This window comes from Halichoeres trimaculatus, unplaced genomic scaffold (genome assembly GCF_033239565.1).
Source record: "Halichoeres trimaculatus isolate MK-OKI-2021-1 unplaced genomic scaffold, fHalTri1.1 fHalTri1_scaffold_14, whole genome shotgun sequence".
Classification (NCBI taxonomy): Eukaryota; Metazoa; Chordata; class Actinopteri; order Labriformes; family Labridae; genus Halichoeres; species Halichoeres trimaculatus.
Window position 1 is genome coordinate 15,281,812 of NW_027437192.1, and position 15,379 is coordinate 15,297,190.

Genomic DNA, 15,379 nt, shown 5'->3' on the forward strand with positions numbered 1-15,379 from the left:
GCAGAGAACACAATCTCCACATGTAGGTTGAGTGACAAGTTTTATCCACAGGGGGCGCCAAATTCAACTGAAACCAAAATTCTTCACAGAAGCTTTGAATTTCACTTGTCATCAGTTTATTGATGTGTTGGCAGTCAGTTAAACATCTTCAAGAAACCTGCAGGGTATTGATTCTTCAAAAGTGAACAAACTGTTAGAATCATAGGTGCACGTGAGGCTTACAGTTTAAAGGTTGTAAAAATCATGAAATCATCCAGTTAAAGCCACCAGCTAAGCACTTCAGACTCACAGTTTTTATTGTACTCTCCAGTCGTACCATCCAAACAGCTCTGCTGATTGTGGTTGAAACACAACGGTCACTGGGGGCTTTTTGCACATTTTTTCCTACAACAGTCCCTGTTAATCTTTAACAGCCAGCAGATTGTTATCTGCTAATAATTTTCATAATTATCACTTTTTTGCAGAAATTAATTCCCGCCTGACAATGACTTAAGCACAAAACTAATAATCAGTTGAATCAGTGATATGAAATAAAGATTGTAAGGCTAATGGTCGCCTTTAGCGTGGTACAGCAGCAGCCTTAAAGACTTTCAATATTTTTATCCCCAAACACAGGAAAACTGCAAAGAAGAAGCTCTGAGTCTGCAAACGTTTTCTTAGTAGAAGAAGAAGCTTAGAGCAGCAGAGCATTGTTATCCAAATGCACATGGTTTCATAAATAACATACCAGGCGTTTAATACAACAGCCATCACTTCAGCTTTCACCCAGCTTTTTATCCCTCTTCATTTGTCTGTGCAGGGTTGTTCTGTCAAATAGGCATACATCTCAGCATAATGTACAAATGTTTCATTTTCATCTTTTGTACTGCTCTATAAAAATGATTTTAAGTACCGTGGTCAGAGCAGTTTCTTGAAAGCAGACAAAGAAACAGCTCAACACTTGTATTTGTGTTGTATTTCTGGAGCTCTTGGGTTAGTGTTTCAGTTGTTGAGGGTTTCTGGTCGGGGGGTGTGAGGTGTGCTGCCCTGACTCTTTCTATCTTTGCATTGCACAGGTTGTGAGAGCCGGGGCAGCCACCTCACCTCCAATAGAAACTGGGGACAGATGACCGGTTGGCTTAGAGAGACAGAGAGAGGCAGATTGAGGCGTTTGAAGAACGAGACCGTCATGCTGCTTCGCAACCACCTCTGACCCAATCTGGACCAACGACTGTCCAACGAAAAATTGAACTGGACTGTGAACATAAAACATGAAGCCAGTATGTGTTAAGGAACCTTTATCTTTGGACTAACTCTGGACTATTTGCTGCTTCAACACTTTGAGGGTTTGGTTTATTCTTTCTTTGGCTTCAGTTGCCTCCACACAATTGTCTTCATCTGCACGGTATGATCATGGAAGGAAAAATGTACATGTGAGGTCATACTGGGATGAACTCAACACCTTTCTAGCAATACTGTGAACAGCCAAGAGGAAAGGTTGACATGGAGCCAGTTGGTGGATGCAACTGTTCATACATGTAATCAGGTACTGAGTCATGGTACAAAGCCCATTAAACTGATTCTTTCTTGTCTTCAGGTGAATCTAAAAGTAGGATGTCAGAGTCACTGTATTTGCATTCACATTAATACCCTGGTTTTGATCTGGTTTTTCAAAGATGGTTACCAAAAAACAAAGATAACACCCTTTACCTTCACTTCCAGGGCTCTGTTGTCCATACAGTTTGATGATTTAGGATCGGGATTTTGAAAATTACAGCATTTAGTTCACAAGGGGTCTAAAATTCATAGACATACTATGTCTATTTTTTTCCACAGGGGGCACTAGAATCCACACAAACTGAACAATCCTCACATTTTTAGTTTGATATTTTGAGTTTAGTATTGAAGATATTAAAAACTATTGGGAACACTGTATCTTTTAATTGTTGATACAATACTGTAATAATTCAGCAGTTTTCAAGAAAATGCAAACCAAAATCATCTTGACAAAATTGTAAAATTATGTTAAGTTTGAGCTTTTTTAAGGTTTCGTTTATTTAGCCTCTTAAATCCTGCCCAAATCAAGCCCTCTGCTGGAACCAGATTGATGATTTTCTGCTCAAAAGGTTGAAACAACACAAAGTTTTGTTTCATCCACATTACAACTAGAACTAGATCACCTAAACTCTGGCTAGTTCCAATCTGGAGCGCTACAACAGAATTAAGTGGTCTGTGATGTGTATGCCCCAGTGGTTAAAAACATTTAATACTGATTACAAAAAAAAAGCTCCCATGCAGTTTTGAAGACATAATTGGGATCATCAGTGGTCTAAATCAGGCTACGTACAATTATTCATACGTTCACTTTGCATACCGCTGTGATACATGTTTTGGCCAAAGGGGGCGCCGAAACCAGCACAAACTGCAAGATTCTCACAGTTGCTTTTGTGATCCAGAGTAAATCCAGCCCTCTTCTGGGACCAAATTAAAGGTTTTCCCAGGTTAAGCAATTGGGCTCAAGTATCCAGATTTGGTAATCTACTCTGATTTATGAGGTTATCTAAGGAACCTGATCCAGGTATAACCTTTAAAGGTCATGAAATCCTTACTACATATGCCAACACCAAGTCTTCTGACATCCTCTGGCAGGACGATATGTATAAACATGTTGAACCAGGTTGAGTCGATGTGTGAACGCAGCAGGTAAAAATACAAAGCAGTCATGGTGGGCAAGTGAGCAGGATGATGACAACATTGACGTTTCTCTGTCTCGTAATCATCACTGACTGCTCTCCTCAGTTTCCTTTGTTACATTTTTCGTGCTGTGTTTGCACTGCAGGAACGTCCTTGGACAAACTGTAGTGAAAGTTTTGAACACATGCTGGAGGTTTTAGCTAGATAAAATCCTTCTTCCTTTTTTATTTTAAGGTTTGATACCTACTAGGCAAAAAACATATTAAATAAATAAGGTTTCGCTTGTTCTAGATGAACATTTTATCCTGATTTAAATCAAAACCAGGGCACTAATGAGGATGTAAATTAAGTGGAGAAGTTGTTAGTGTGGAGTAACTTTGATTAGACAGGCAATATGTTGATATATATGATCAAAACTGAGGAGTTTGCTCTGAAGAGACAGCTGTCGAGAAGGCTAAAGTGCACCTACTATGGGATTTTTTATTTTTATACTTTACTTTTTTTGATTCTTAGATTTTGTGGTGTGTAATAAGTTTGTCCAATGCTTCAGAAAATTACTGACTTTGCTTGTTTGTTTTGTTGAGTGTGAAACGAGTTGGAAACTGAGCTCAATTCTTTCTGACATTCTGACTTATTCCTCTCCACTCATCAATTTGCCTACAAACTTTTTACATTCATGTACCTAGTTGCAGATTGACATCTTTATTCTCTTTTTTATTCTTTTTTTGGACGTACATTGACCCTTGAGACATCATATCAAACCAGTCTGTGTTAAAGATTGAAGCCACCTCGACCATTCCAGAGTAATTCTCTGCAGATGCACTTGAACTTTCTCAGACTTGAGTGTTGTGGTTTTTTTTAAGTGAAAGGAGGAAAAGTTGGTGTGTAAAGAAAAGCCAACTCTAGTTGTGTGGCAGTAATATAATTCTATCATACAGCATCTGTAGTAGAAACAAACTAGCGTAGTTTACAGTAATACCACGTAGATATTGGTCCAGATTTCTTCAGCGTATGAACACACTTAGAAGTCTTCCTCTTGTCGTCATATCTCAGAGACAGTTAAACTGACAGAAAGACTCCCAGCTTTGTCTCCTCGTCCCCGCTGGGACAGAGTCAGTCCTGTCAAACAGCTTCCTGCTGCTCCGTCAGGGCTCATGACAAGTGTCGCACTCTGCCCTCATGTGTCACTCTGGTGCCCGTCCAGGCCCGATATGCATGCTTCTGGGAGCAGTCAAACCAGAGCAGCTTGCTCCTCTGCTGTGTCGAGTAACAGATACACACTGGGTTTGTGTTTGCTGACCCCTGACCCCATCACTCATACTCCGTCTGCTCCAAGACTGTCAACTCTACAATGCATGGCTCTATTTACGCTGTACAGTACTTTAACTGAAATAAGTGATGTGTCCTGTAGAATCTGAATGCCAGGTAGCTGTGTAGTGACGATGTACAGTATTTATTGAAGAGGCCAAGCATCCATGTGTTTCTTTTTGTGCCTACTTACTTGATTTGATATCATGAGCTTGTGTTGTGAAGAGTTGAACTCTGATATGTCACTTTTTTTTCTTTAAACCGCCAAATATTTGTTTACAGACGTGTTGTGAAGGGAGTGTTTCTGATTACCTGTGTACTGTATTTCTGTGGTTCTGTTTGGAGTAAGAATGTGAACGTCGCTGCTGTTTGTGTATGTGAAGTGTCTCAGCCTCTGGCCTACAGCTCCTGAAAATTAAGCGGAGCTTTAATAAACTCTTGACTTTTTCACCTTATTGCTGCAGTGATAAATGAGTGTCAGCCAGCTAATTAATTGTTCTAAAGGTGCGGCAGCGGCGGTCCGTTTGTGCGTGTAATGCCCTCTGTCATCTGTGATTTATCACCTGGGAAGTGGCCCTCACGTTGGGAGGGGTAGGCTCAGGGAGGTGTTTCTTTTCAGCCCACATAGAGCTCAGTGGAGAGGGTATCTAGCAGTGAAACACAGTCTGCATACAAATAATTACAGGATCTCACCTTTGAAGAAGACCTTAGGTGTCTGAACCATTTACAAACTGGACTCTGATGTTGAAAACCAATGGAGTACCAACAAGGCACTGAACAGCTTAATTATTAGTTTAATTATTTAACCAGTTTCATCTTGCACAAAACCAGATTTTAACTAATATCAGGAGTTTTAAAGGGGATTGCAGAATTTTAAAACTGGATCTGTTTTGTTTCCAGGGTCTAAATGACTGTTAGGCTAAACTGCTACACCCTGCTTCTGTAAATCAGATGACAATGTAAAAATCATCTTGGAAAAATGTTCCTGAAGTAAATCTTCTGATAGTTTTTGTTAGTTGCTGAGGGACTCTGATTTTTACACCAGGTGTCAGCGAGCGTTGCAGAAAGAATCCCTGCAGAGAGGAAACATCTGAAAGTATTATAACATGGCTGTGATGAGCTCTGGTGCAAATATTTGTTTAGGCCCTCCTTGCAACAGAAGCACACGCTTTATGAAAACACACACACACAACTAATTACAGACTGATTAAACGGTCGGTAAGACAATCAGGCCATTCAATAGCATTTATACATAATTTGTCCACATCATAGATTTAAAAACGGACATGTACTTAAATAGCTTGTTTCTAATGTTGATGACCACCCAAAGTGCTTTTACACCCAATGTGCAGTGGTACCTTGATTTACAAGTGCCCCAACTAACAAGTTTTTTCGGAACACAAGCAATCTCTTGGCCAATTCTTTTTGCTTTGAGTTAAGAAATTCAGCCAGTTTCAGACTCCCCACCGCTGACAGTGAACGCCACTACATCTGCCCACCATCCTGTGTCCCACCCATTCACTCTAAGCGGTTAGCTTGCGGTGGAAGCATCATTGTTATGTTCGCATTTGTGTTTGCAATTGTTTTGGAAACTTTCAGACTTTAACTCATTGGCTGCTATTGACTTTTATGAAAGTCAGTTGATTATTCAACCATTGACTGCATCTATAGAAGTCAACTATGTTTTTCAGTGGGGGGAGGGGGGTCTGGCAGAGCTTGTCAATCAATTTCAGGCTTGCAAACAACTGTAGGTGGCAGCGGTGCTCTCTTTGGATGAGAGACCAGCATGGATATGAGGAGATGTGAGATGACAGAGACGTGGAAAGATGTTACAAGTCAGAAAAGTTCAGGTAGCTCACACTCAGCAGAGAATGTGTTGTGGTAGTTTGGAGAGAAAGAGTGTTATATTTGTGAGAAAACACAACAGGGATCACAAAAAGGCTCAAAAGATGGACCGTTATTTATTTTTTTTGTCTTTATCAAAAACAGGAACAGAGGTATGAAAGAAGAGAGTCTGCTCTTCTCATGTAGTTTTGGTGTTTACATAGTCATAGAACACAATATTTTGTGGGTCTTGAGAGATAGAATAGAATAGAAAATACTTTATTTATCCCCGAGGGGAAATTCAGGAGTCACCGCAGCATTTAAGAAAACAAAAGTAAGAAAGAGTATAGAAAGTGCAAAAAAGGTCCGTAAGAAATTAGATGATGACATCCCGTCCACCACTCGTCCACCACTCTCCAGCCCAGCCAGTCTCCACCTCCACAGGGTCCAGGACTGAGCCTCCCCAGCAGTCTGTTCAGTCTCTGTCTCCTGGATCCTGTCTGCTCACAGCAGGCGAAGCTCCTCCAATGTGGGGCAGGCGTCCGATGTCAGCTCCGTCAGCCACGTCCGTGAACAGCACGATGCCACTGGGTTAGCACAGCTAGCTCGTCCATCCCCCGGGGCTAGATCCCACGTTCCCAACAACGATGGATGGAAGGACAGGTCCATGTCGTCACCTCCCAGCTCACACCCGAGAACCAGCACGTCGTCCTCACCTCCTCCTCCTCAGCTCGAGGGAAATCATCAAGCCCTACACTAGTTAGCATTGACATGCTACAGGCTGCTAACAGCTAATTTTGCATGTAAACAATGCAGCCATGGTTACATGTAGGATCTCCAGACAAACACAGGAGAAAAGTAGTAAAAAAAATCACCGAAGCCACAAAAAGTTTGGTGTCCGTGACCGACAATGAATCATACAAAGTGATGATCCACTCCAAATACAAAGATGACGAAAAAGAGACAAAAAAAATTACAAGAAACGGACAAAGACGAGAGAGCTGCTGCAACAAGCAGCTACTTGGGTAGCATCTAGCAACCAATAATCATTTACAATGCTCTGAAAATGGTTAAAGATAAAGAGTTCAAAAAAAAAAGTTACAACTTGGCAATTTAGGGTGATATTTAGGGAGGATGAAACAGACCATTGGACAGGTTTTTACCACAACCACCTGCGGACAGGAGAGCAAGGCAAAAAGGGCAAGAATCAGCGATCTCTAATGTAAACGCTGATGCTAAAACCAGTTTATTGTAGTACATTCCATTGTACTGGGTTTTATACAATTTTCGTTATTTACATTTTACTTCTTAAAAAACATGTAATTAAAAAAAGAATCTGTGTATTTTTGGGGGCCAGAATGGATTAATGGCATTTCAATTCATTTCAATGGGGAAAATTGATCTGGCTTGCAAGCAATTAGAGTCAAGAGTTCCATTACTAAACGAATTAAACTTGTAAATCAAGGCACCACTGTACTCCCATCAGCACATTGCACTTCATCTGTTGTATTTGATCAAGCAACAGAAGTGAAAAATCGTCATGGACCCCCAACTGTGTGGGTCTCATGGTGTGTCACACTGGTTGTAGATAGTCCTGCAAAAACTCATGTGTGTGTGAATGAATGAATGTGTGGTGTAAAGGCATTTTGATTGGTTAGAGGACTCATGATACTGATGTGTTTGTGCAGTCCGTTCATGATTCACATTTTAGTGCAAGACAGGAAAATCAGGAGAAGTTACCTCCTCCCCAGCTCACAAGTGTTTGAGCAGGTGTGCTGTGGAGAGGTGAAACAACTGTTTGACTGTGGACCATGATACGTAACTTTATTGTTCAACATTTGTTTAGTTCAGTCAAAATGAGTGCAAGATAACTTACCAAGTGGTTCCACTGTGTTTGAACAAGTCATGGGTGTTTTGTCTATCAGAAAGTTTTCCATCTTAGACGCTCATTGATTCTGTAGAGGGGTCAGACATTGATGAGCTATGCTAGCACATCTGTGTTATGAACAACCTCACATTAGCTTGCTTCTTTGATCAGCAGTGGTTGGTGAAAGCAAAAGTTACAAATTAACATGTTTAATGTTAAAATAAGATTTCAACTTTCGGGATGATTTTTTGCCTCTCCTTCAGTCATTCAGTAAATGAAACTTGTCTAATTTTCAAATTTATCAGATCTTTTTTAAATCTCATAGCTTTCATCAGAAAATGTAAGTTGTTTGCTCAGATGTTAGATAAATTGATCATTAATGTATTTTCACCATAACGACTGAGAAAACTGTAATTCTAACAGTATCTTTAGGCTTTTTAAATGACTAAATTCCGATTTCTCCTCCTGGTCATGTAAAAAAGCCAACATAAAATGAAAAACAAAAGGTATCTTCGTCTGCAGGTGTCTGAGCACACTCCTTTCAAACAACACTGTGAAAAGCAGACAGAGACATTTTGGGTTTGAACATCTCCGCGAAATGGAACCAGCTCACCGTGGAGAACTGTAGCCGCCCCAATCCCTCATCCTCGACCCCCGGGGTCCTCTGGGACCAGACAGCAGCCTGCAAACCAGAGATGAGCTCTGCTACAGCTGGTTTCTGGTTAGGTTTGAGGATAAGACTGAGGGAAGGATGCACAGGAAGGGGGGAAGGGAGGGTACGAAGGATAAAGAGAGAGAAAAGCTAGCAGGGGAGGTTCTGGAAGGCAGTAACCTTTCCGATGATGAGTGCGTTTCCCATTACTGCTCTGACACCAGATCCGGGGAGATGATTTAATGGCGGCATTTTGTTTTTGCTGACTTCACCCTTTTTTTTGTCCTATTAAAACAGAAAACACCCGAGCTGGGACTTGGGCTGTGTGGGAAGTGTGGCCAAGCAGCTAAAATCTATTACTCCTCAACTTCTTCCCTCGTCTCTTTATCCCAACGATTCCGCCCCAGTGTGGGTGCACTCCAATTCCTCTCTTCCTCCTTCACTGGTTTTTGTCTTATCATTCTTCCACTGCACCGTGTCGCCTCCCTACCCAATAATTTAACCATTAAGCACTGAATATGAACCATAAAGCCCTCTATCTCTATTGATTACCTCTTCATTGACTTGTTTAAACCCAGAACAACTAGAATCTGAATCCACAGAAAAGCTCATGGAAGTTATTCTGACTGTTAATGCACTTTTTGCATATCCTAGCAAAGTCTTGTGTAGAGTCCTTACAATTTCTTTATACAGCTTAAATAAATTATTGACATCGCAGTATCATCATGAGAAAAATAATTAACATCAGAACAAGAATAACATGTATTGATGAATCAAATATATTAATATCATTGACTTAACAGCTAACATGAAATTGATCAAATTGTATCAAGACACTTTCAAGGCATAATCAAAAATGACAGATGTTTCAATATTTGGTAAAATGAGCTGAAACATACTCTGAATTGAATCAATGTAAACTGAAAAGTTTTCTTCTCAAAAATGTATCTCTTGTAAAAAGTCTTGATTGGACTAGCTCTCACATTGGGTTAGCTCGGAGCTAAAGCTAAGTGTAATCCTTAAATTAAATCTGTTAAATTAATAACTAGAATATGTTTTTTTCCAGGCATTAGTAAATCAAATCTTGAATAGAGGGGTGATGTTGAAACACTTAAGTATCACAATTTCTGTAAACGGTGAAATAATTAAATATGGTATGAGGCAATTGTATCTAGGAAGTGTAGGTAAAGGGGTCTGACACTTAAGCTCTGTTTTTCTGCTTAATCTGGTCCAAATAGTTGCATGGTATGATATCTCTAAATATTATAGCATATGGTATGACCAGTACAGTGCAATATCATACGATGATATATGATCATCATGATTCAACAGAATACCATACAACGTGATACGGGAGGAAAAGAGGTAAATACTTCTGTACTATGTCTTTTGAGGCAAGTCCAGATGCAAGGTTATACAATACAGTGCAGAAAAATGTAACACACTTTGATATAGTATGGTACTTAAGAGATCATACCTTAAAGATTGAGGAAAAGGGTCAAACCTTTTAACATATTCTCTGTAACAAGGGGTCTAAATGATCAGTATTAGTTTTGTAAAGCTTCACTATGTCAAGGCATGCAATGTTATGTTACACTATCTTACCTAACAGTACATTATGGTGTGTTGTGTAACATTACGTGAGGTTAGGTTATGTGACGTACTTAATGTTTGGTGTGTTGAATACAGTGTGCATAATGAACTGTGATAATGTGTCATGATCCAGTATGAATCCACACAGTACTGTTTCTCGTCCCCATTTTTTGAGTCGAGTGTTGCAATTGTTCAGCTGCTTCCACTGTTTTTAACAAATGAAAAAATGAAAACAAACAAAAATCCACATTAATTTCAGAGAAGCACACATTCAGAGTATCAAATACTGAGAACTTTGTTCTGTTTTGTAGTTTTTACATTCTAACAAAACTCTTATAAGAAAAGTCGTAGCCATTGAGTCATGATAAAGGGAATTTAACACGTTGGGAAATGTAAAAACAGTCAGAACAAATGCTTCAGTCGTCCTTTTCACTGACGGAGTTGCAGGTGGTGATTGTGCAGACTGAGCCCCAGGCCCGGTCAGACTCTACAGGACTCCACTTTGTCCCGCAGAGGTGAGGGCACAGACCTGCTGCTGAAACAAACCCCACTGCAGGTGGTTCACTGGGGCCCCCTGCTGGAATGCAGCAGGAACTTCAGACCTTTTCTGAGCACAGACTCAGAGCTGCAGAGCTCGGTCCTCTTCTTCTCCCCTCATCCCAGGCTCAAACCTCCAGATGAGCGAATAAAAGCAGGTGTGACTTCAGCACTCCATTCATTACTTCCCCCTCTCTTGTAAAACAATGGCTCCTTTATAATGTTGCACTGACCCAACAGTAAATCAAAAAAAGTAGGAGCCTCAAGAAGTCCAATAATCCAGTCCTTTCTGTGGAAAGACAGGGGCACACTCCGTCATGGATAAGAGTCAATGGCTGAGTGCTTTGTGTCATATTGATTTCCATCACGTGGCCACTCCCGAGATAATTGCATTGCCCACTTGTGATAAATTCACTGCCTTGTTTCAGTCACTCGGGCTGCGGGGGAGAAAAGAAGTTTTTGAGGCTACAACCCCACCATCGATACCTGGGGCCATGACTGAGGGAGGAATGCAGCAACGAGCATCAATAACCCAACACCACCTCTGCCCCATTGTTAGCATGTCATGTTTGTGTTTTTGATTTGTGTCTTGTTTTGGCAATCTGGTTTGGCTTTCCCAGATTTATACTCATTGAGGGGTTCAACCACTCAAAAGCTCATCAAAACAGGTGATTGCGGTCCTAAACAAGACAACTCTTAAAACTGAAAAGCTGAAATCAAAACAAAAAACAAAACACTTATCCACCCTGATTTATTTCTATGCTTTTTTTTTGTGCAACTATTTTGTACTAAGGCTGATAGTTCTTTACAGTGAGGGAGGTTCCTGGGTTTTTTATTGCTAAACTTTCTCAAAGTATCACAAACATGAATTTGACCTCAGAAAACAGGAGTTGCTGGTCTGCCACTGCACCAAACAGTTTGCTTAAAATCTTGTGTTTAAAACAAGCATTGTGTTATATCTGAACAGTTCAATAAACCAAAGCTGACCTTTGAGTCTCTGACAGGGTTATTTAATCTGGTTACGGTCTTATATCAGTGAACACATCTGTAGGTTAAGTTGGTGAATGAGGTCTCCTTGGTGTCCCCAGAGTTGGTCTTTCCTCTTTGTGCGAACCAGACCAAAGTGGGACAGTGACGTTAAAGAGAAGGATGAGATCAAACAAAAACCATCTCACATTTGTCGGCCATCTCCGTCGCTTGGCAAGGACGGGGTCCCAGGGTGAAGCTGGAGGGTGGGAGGGGATCTAAGAACTTCACACAGAGATTAAACAGCAGATGAAAGTGAACACGAATCACCAACGGAGTGCAACACGTGTAGCAGACAAAAGCAATCAATCATGTCCCCTCCAACACCTCACCTCCAATAAGATTACATCAATCAATAAGCTCTCTTATGAGTGATTGGATTTTGTCTGCTTCCAAAGTACAAGGGAGGGGGGTGAGGAGGAGGTGCTGCTCAATTTTCCCAATGATTAAAGCAGGGCCAAATTGGTTTGATAACATCAAGGACCTTGCTGTGGCTGGTGTGTAAGGGCAGAGTTGGGAGCAGAGAGGCTCACACGGTGAAGACACTGAGAACAACACTAATGACATTACGAGCATCAGTGTCCAGGTTCAGAATCCTTCAAGAGCGCTAAAACTTAGCTCTCAAGCTTTGATTTTGCCTTACGCCTCAGTCACTAACCAGTGCAACGATGGAGGAAACTAATGGCTGATTACAGCAAGCCATTTTCACAGTGACATTAAATTTTTAAATGTTACATTGGCCATTTATGCATATAAATAATATACAGATACCTCTAAACAAATTCTGTTTGAGATATTTTTTAAGTTTTGAATAGCCTGAAATAGAATTCCTTAAAGCAGGGGTGGCCAACCAGTCAGAGACTAAGAACCTCAAAAATTACAGTGGTACTACAAAGAGCCACATCGCACACGTGGTCTTACAGACACACTTCCTCTCACACATAAACGAAATGACATAAAATGAAAATCAATAAATTTCCATCTATCTGTCTAGATAGCTATGAGCACATGAGCACATGAGTGATCGAGAGTAGCACATGTAGAGAAGAGAAACCGAAACTTAAGTATCAATCTCATCACTCAAGTATTGATCAATACTGATCCCAACGTAGGCATCAATATATCAATATTTTAGATTGATCAGCACACCACTACTCATAAAATTATATAGATTCAGGACTTGCAGCTCACAAGTCACAGGTTGGCCACCCCTGCCTTAAAGTAATACTTTATAACTATCCTCATGTCTAAAGTAGGGGGGTTCCAGATTCTGATATTTTGTCTGATACCTGTGTATTGCAATTTTGCGCGGTTCCTATTTTCTTCATTTAAATAGATGTAAAGTAACAATGCTGCATTTTAATTTTGTTTGTGTGCAGTTTCCCATTTTCTACATATTCTATGTGGAAACCTCTGTATCTGTCTGGAAACTGAGCAAAATGGTATGTTTTAAAAAAAAAATGCAAAAAAATCTTCCTTGCTGATAAAGTCGTCACACAAGGCTTTCCCACCTGTTTCCTTACATGTTGGAAGGGTGGGGCCTCAAACACCAAGGTCTGCCTATTGCTCTGCCCATGACAGGCATCCAGAGGGCTGGTCAATCAGAGGACAGGGGGTTTGTGGTGCTGGGAGTCTTAAAGAGACAGAAGAAGCGTACTATGACACAGGCTGAAATGAGGGTCTCTAAGACACTAGTGTGTACTAAATAGTTCTGGTTGAGGCGGAAAGCTCCTTCAGAGACATCAGAGAGACACTAGAGAAAGCACAATACCCCCCTCATTCAATAATTATATGTAAGTACAATCAGTTTGAACTTCACTTTTAAGATGGACTCTTTTCCCCTGAATAATTTATTTCCTGTATTCTTATTTTTTACGCCATGAATTCTGGTGGAACCCTATTATGCAAGTGAAGTAAAACAAGAACTGCATTAAATGATCAATTAAAGTAGTTCCAGTCCGGACAGGCTTAAACAGTGCTTAATAAAGCTTCGGTGAGGAATTTTAACTGGTTATAAAACAGCCCCAACAAATCTGCTGATGCCTTTTTATGGCCCATGCCATAAGCATACCAAGTCACCAAGAAGAGGATTGGCCATTTCTTTCTGATGGAGGGAAGGTGTTGATCAGAATAATAGGATGCTCAAAGCAGAATTTTTTCTTTCTTTCTTTCTTTTTTTACACTTTTAAAAAGAAAGAAAAAACAAAACAAAACAAAATCTTTTTTCAGTTGTTTAAAGCTCCTGTGAGGAAATAAGTGTCAATTTTTGTGACCCCTGAGACCAAAAAATCTCATCCTTTCCTTTAGCAGTCAGAGGTGCCACTCACTGTATGTGTGGTTTTAATTGTAAAGTTGTCGGTCTTCTTGCTCATGGTCTTGTATAATTATGCAGATCATAAAGAGGCTTCAGTATCACTATCAGTCTGCTTTACAGCAAGTTAAAAATCTGTCGCAGGGCTTTAATGTAACTCATAACATTTTTGATAATATTAAAGTTAGATTGCAGCGCTGGTGTTGCATCACCATGATCCTTGTCAGCACACAGTCTCTGCTGGTTGTGTTCAAAGCCCTCCTCTGTCTTTAAACATTATTTTCTATCCATCAGCAGCAAAATGTTTGATGCCAAAGTTCACAAAAGTTGCTCCTGACACAAAAACTTTAACTGAACACTGAATATGGTCTTTTGACAGGTTGTCAGAAACTGATTCCAGGTCGTTCAGCCCTCAGTATGAAGGCGTGTTACTGTACATATTTAGAGAAAGGTTTGGTGGGAGAGTTAAACCCCCCCTTCCACTGATAAATGAAGATTAAAGACCACATTATTACACACACACACTTGGAAAACTCTGCACCTGCATCAGTGAGCACTGCTTTAATTCAAAGACACACAGCAAACCTTACAGAGGATTCATTAAGGTGGAGTAATTAGGCAGCGTGTGTGCAGTCGTCACAGTGTTGCAGAATAAAACGAGCCCTCCTGTGAGTCTGGAACGTCTTCAAGAGTCTCCAGCAGAGAACTAAAGAGTTTGCTCCTTCCTCTTCGCCTTAGCTGGCGAGTCATGTGAAATCAATTGAGCGGTTTGTGTGCAACAAAAGGAGCGTGCTCATTAGCAGAGCTCGCACACTTTGGTCATTTGTCTTCTATTCACCGGGTGGCCGGAGGGCGCTTTAAATTCCCATCGTTACCCGGGCAGATATGCCTGCTCAGCCCATCCAAGATCCTCCACTGTGTGTGTGTGTGTGTGTGTGTGTGTGTGTGTGTGTGTGTGTGTGTGTGTATATGTGTGTGTGCTTGTGTATGAGATCCACCTGCCTCTGCATATATTTGCTAATGTGCAGCAGCTGTTAGCTTATGCTTCTACAACTCATAAGATGCCAATTATCTGTGCCAATTAAATTTCTGCTCTGATTCTGTGTAAATCTTCCCTAACTTAATGTGTAAACACTATGAGCTATATTATCAGACTGATTTCTCTGCTTCTTGTGCCAAAGAGCTACTTGCCATAACTTTATGCTTATTAGAGTTTGGCTCCCTGATGTCTCAGTGGAGTCTCCACTGTTTTCTGTTGGTTAATTAAAGGAAAGTACTTTTTATTTAGGCTTTAAATTTGGTTTTATTTTCATTTTACCAATTCATTAGTGGGATTATTTGAAACAATCAGTGTCTCTTCATTGCTACATTTGATAATTTGGGGTCTAAAGACTAGCAGCTCAGTTTGTGTTCTTCTGCCCCTTGATAATTACTTTAAAGCTGCATTCACAGAAAAAAATCCGAATTTAAAAACAAAGTTTGCTTGTCACATTTAAACAAATGCATGCCTCAGTAAGAGTCACAACTTTACAACAGTGGATAATGGTGCTCATGGGAGACTGAGTCTCAATCCTGGAAAATCAACACC

General features: G+C 40.4%; 1 protein-coding gene across 3 annotated transcripts in view; it reads left to right on the forward strand.

Moving 5' to 3' along the window:
• Window positions 1–15,379, forward strand: part of phf14 (PHD finger protein 14) — a 90,480-nt gene that overhangs the window by 47,413 nt on the left and 27,688 nt on the right. The window contains exon 17 of one of the 3 annotated variants that reach the window (XM_074686480.1): window positions 1,056–4,777. The exons of the other annotated variants lie outside the window; for them this stretch is intronic. Coding sequence (XP_074542581.1) covers window positions 1,056–1,062 — 7 coding nt within the window. The 3' untranslated portion in view covers window positions 1,063–4,777. Of the gene's footprint in view, window positions 1–1,055; window positions 4,778–15,379 lie in introns of those variants that run through there. 3 annotated transcript variants of the gene reach the window in all.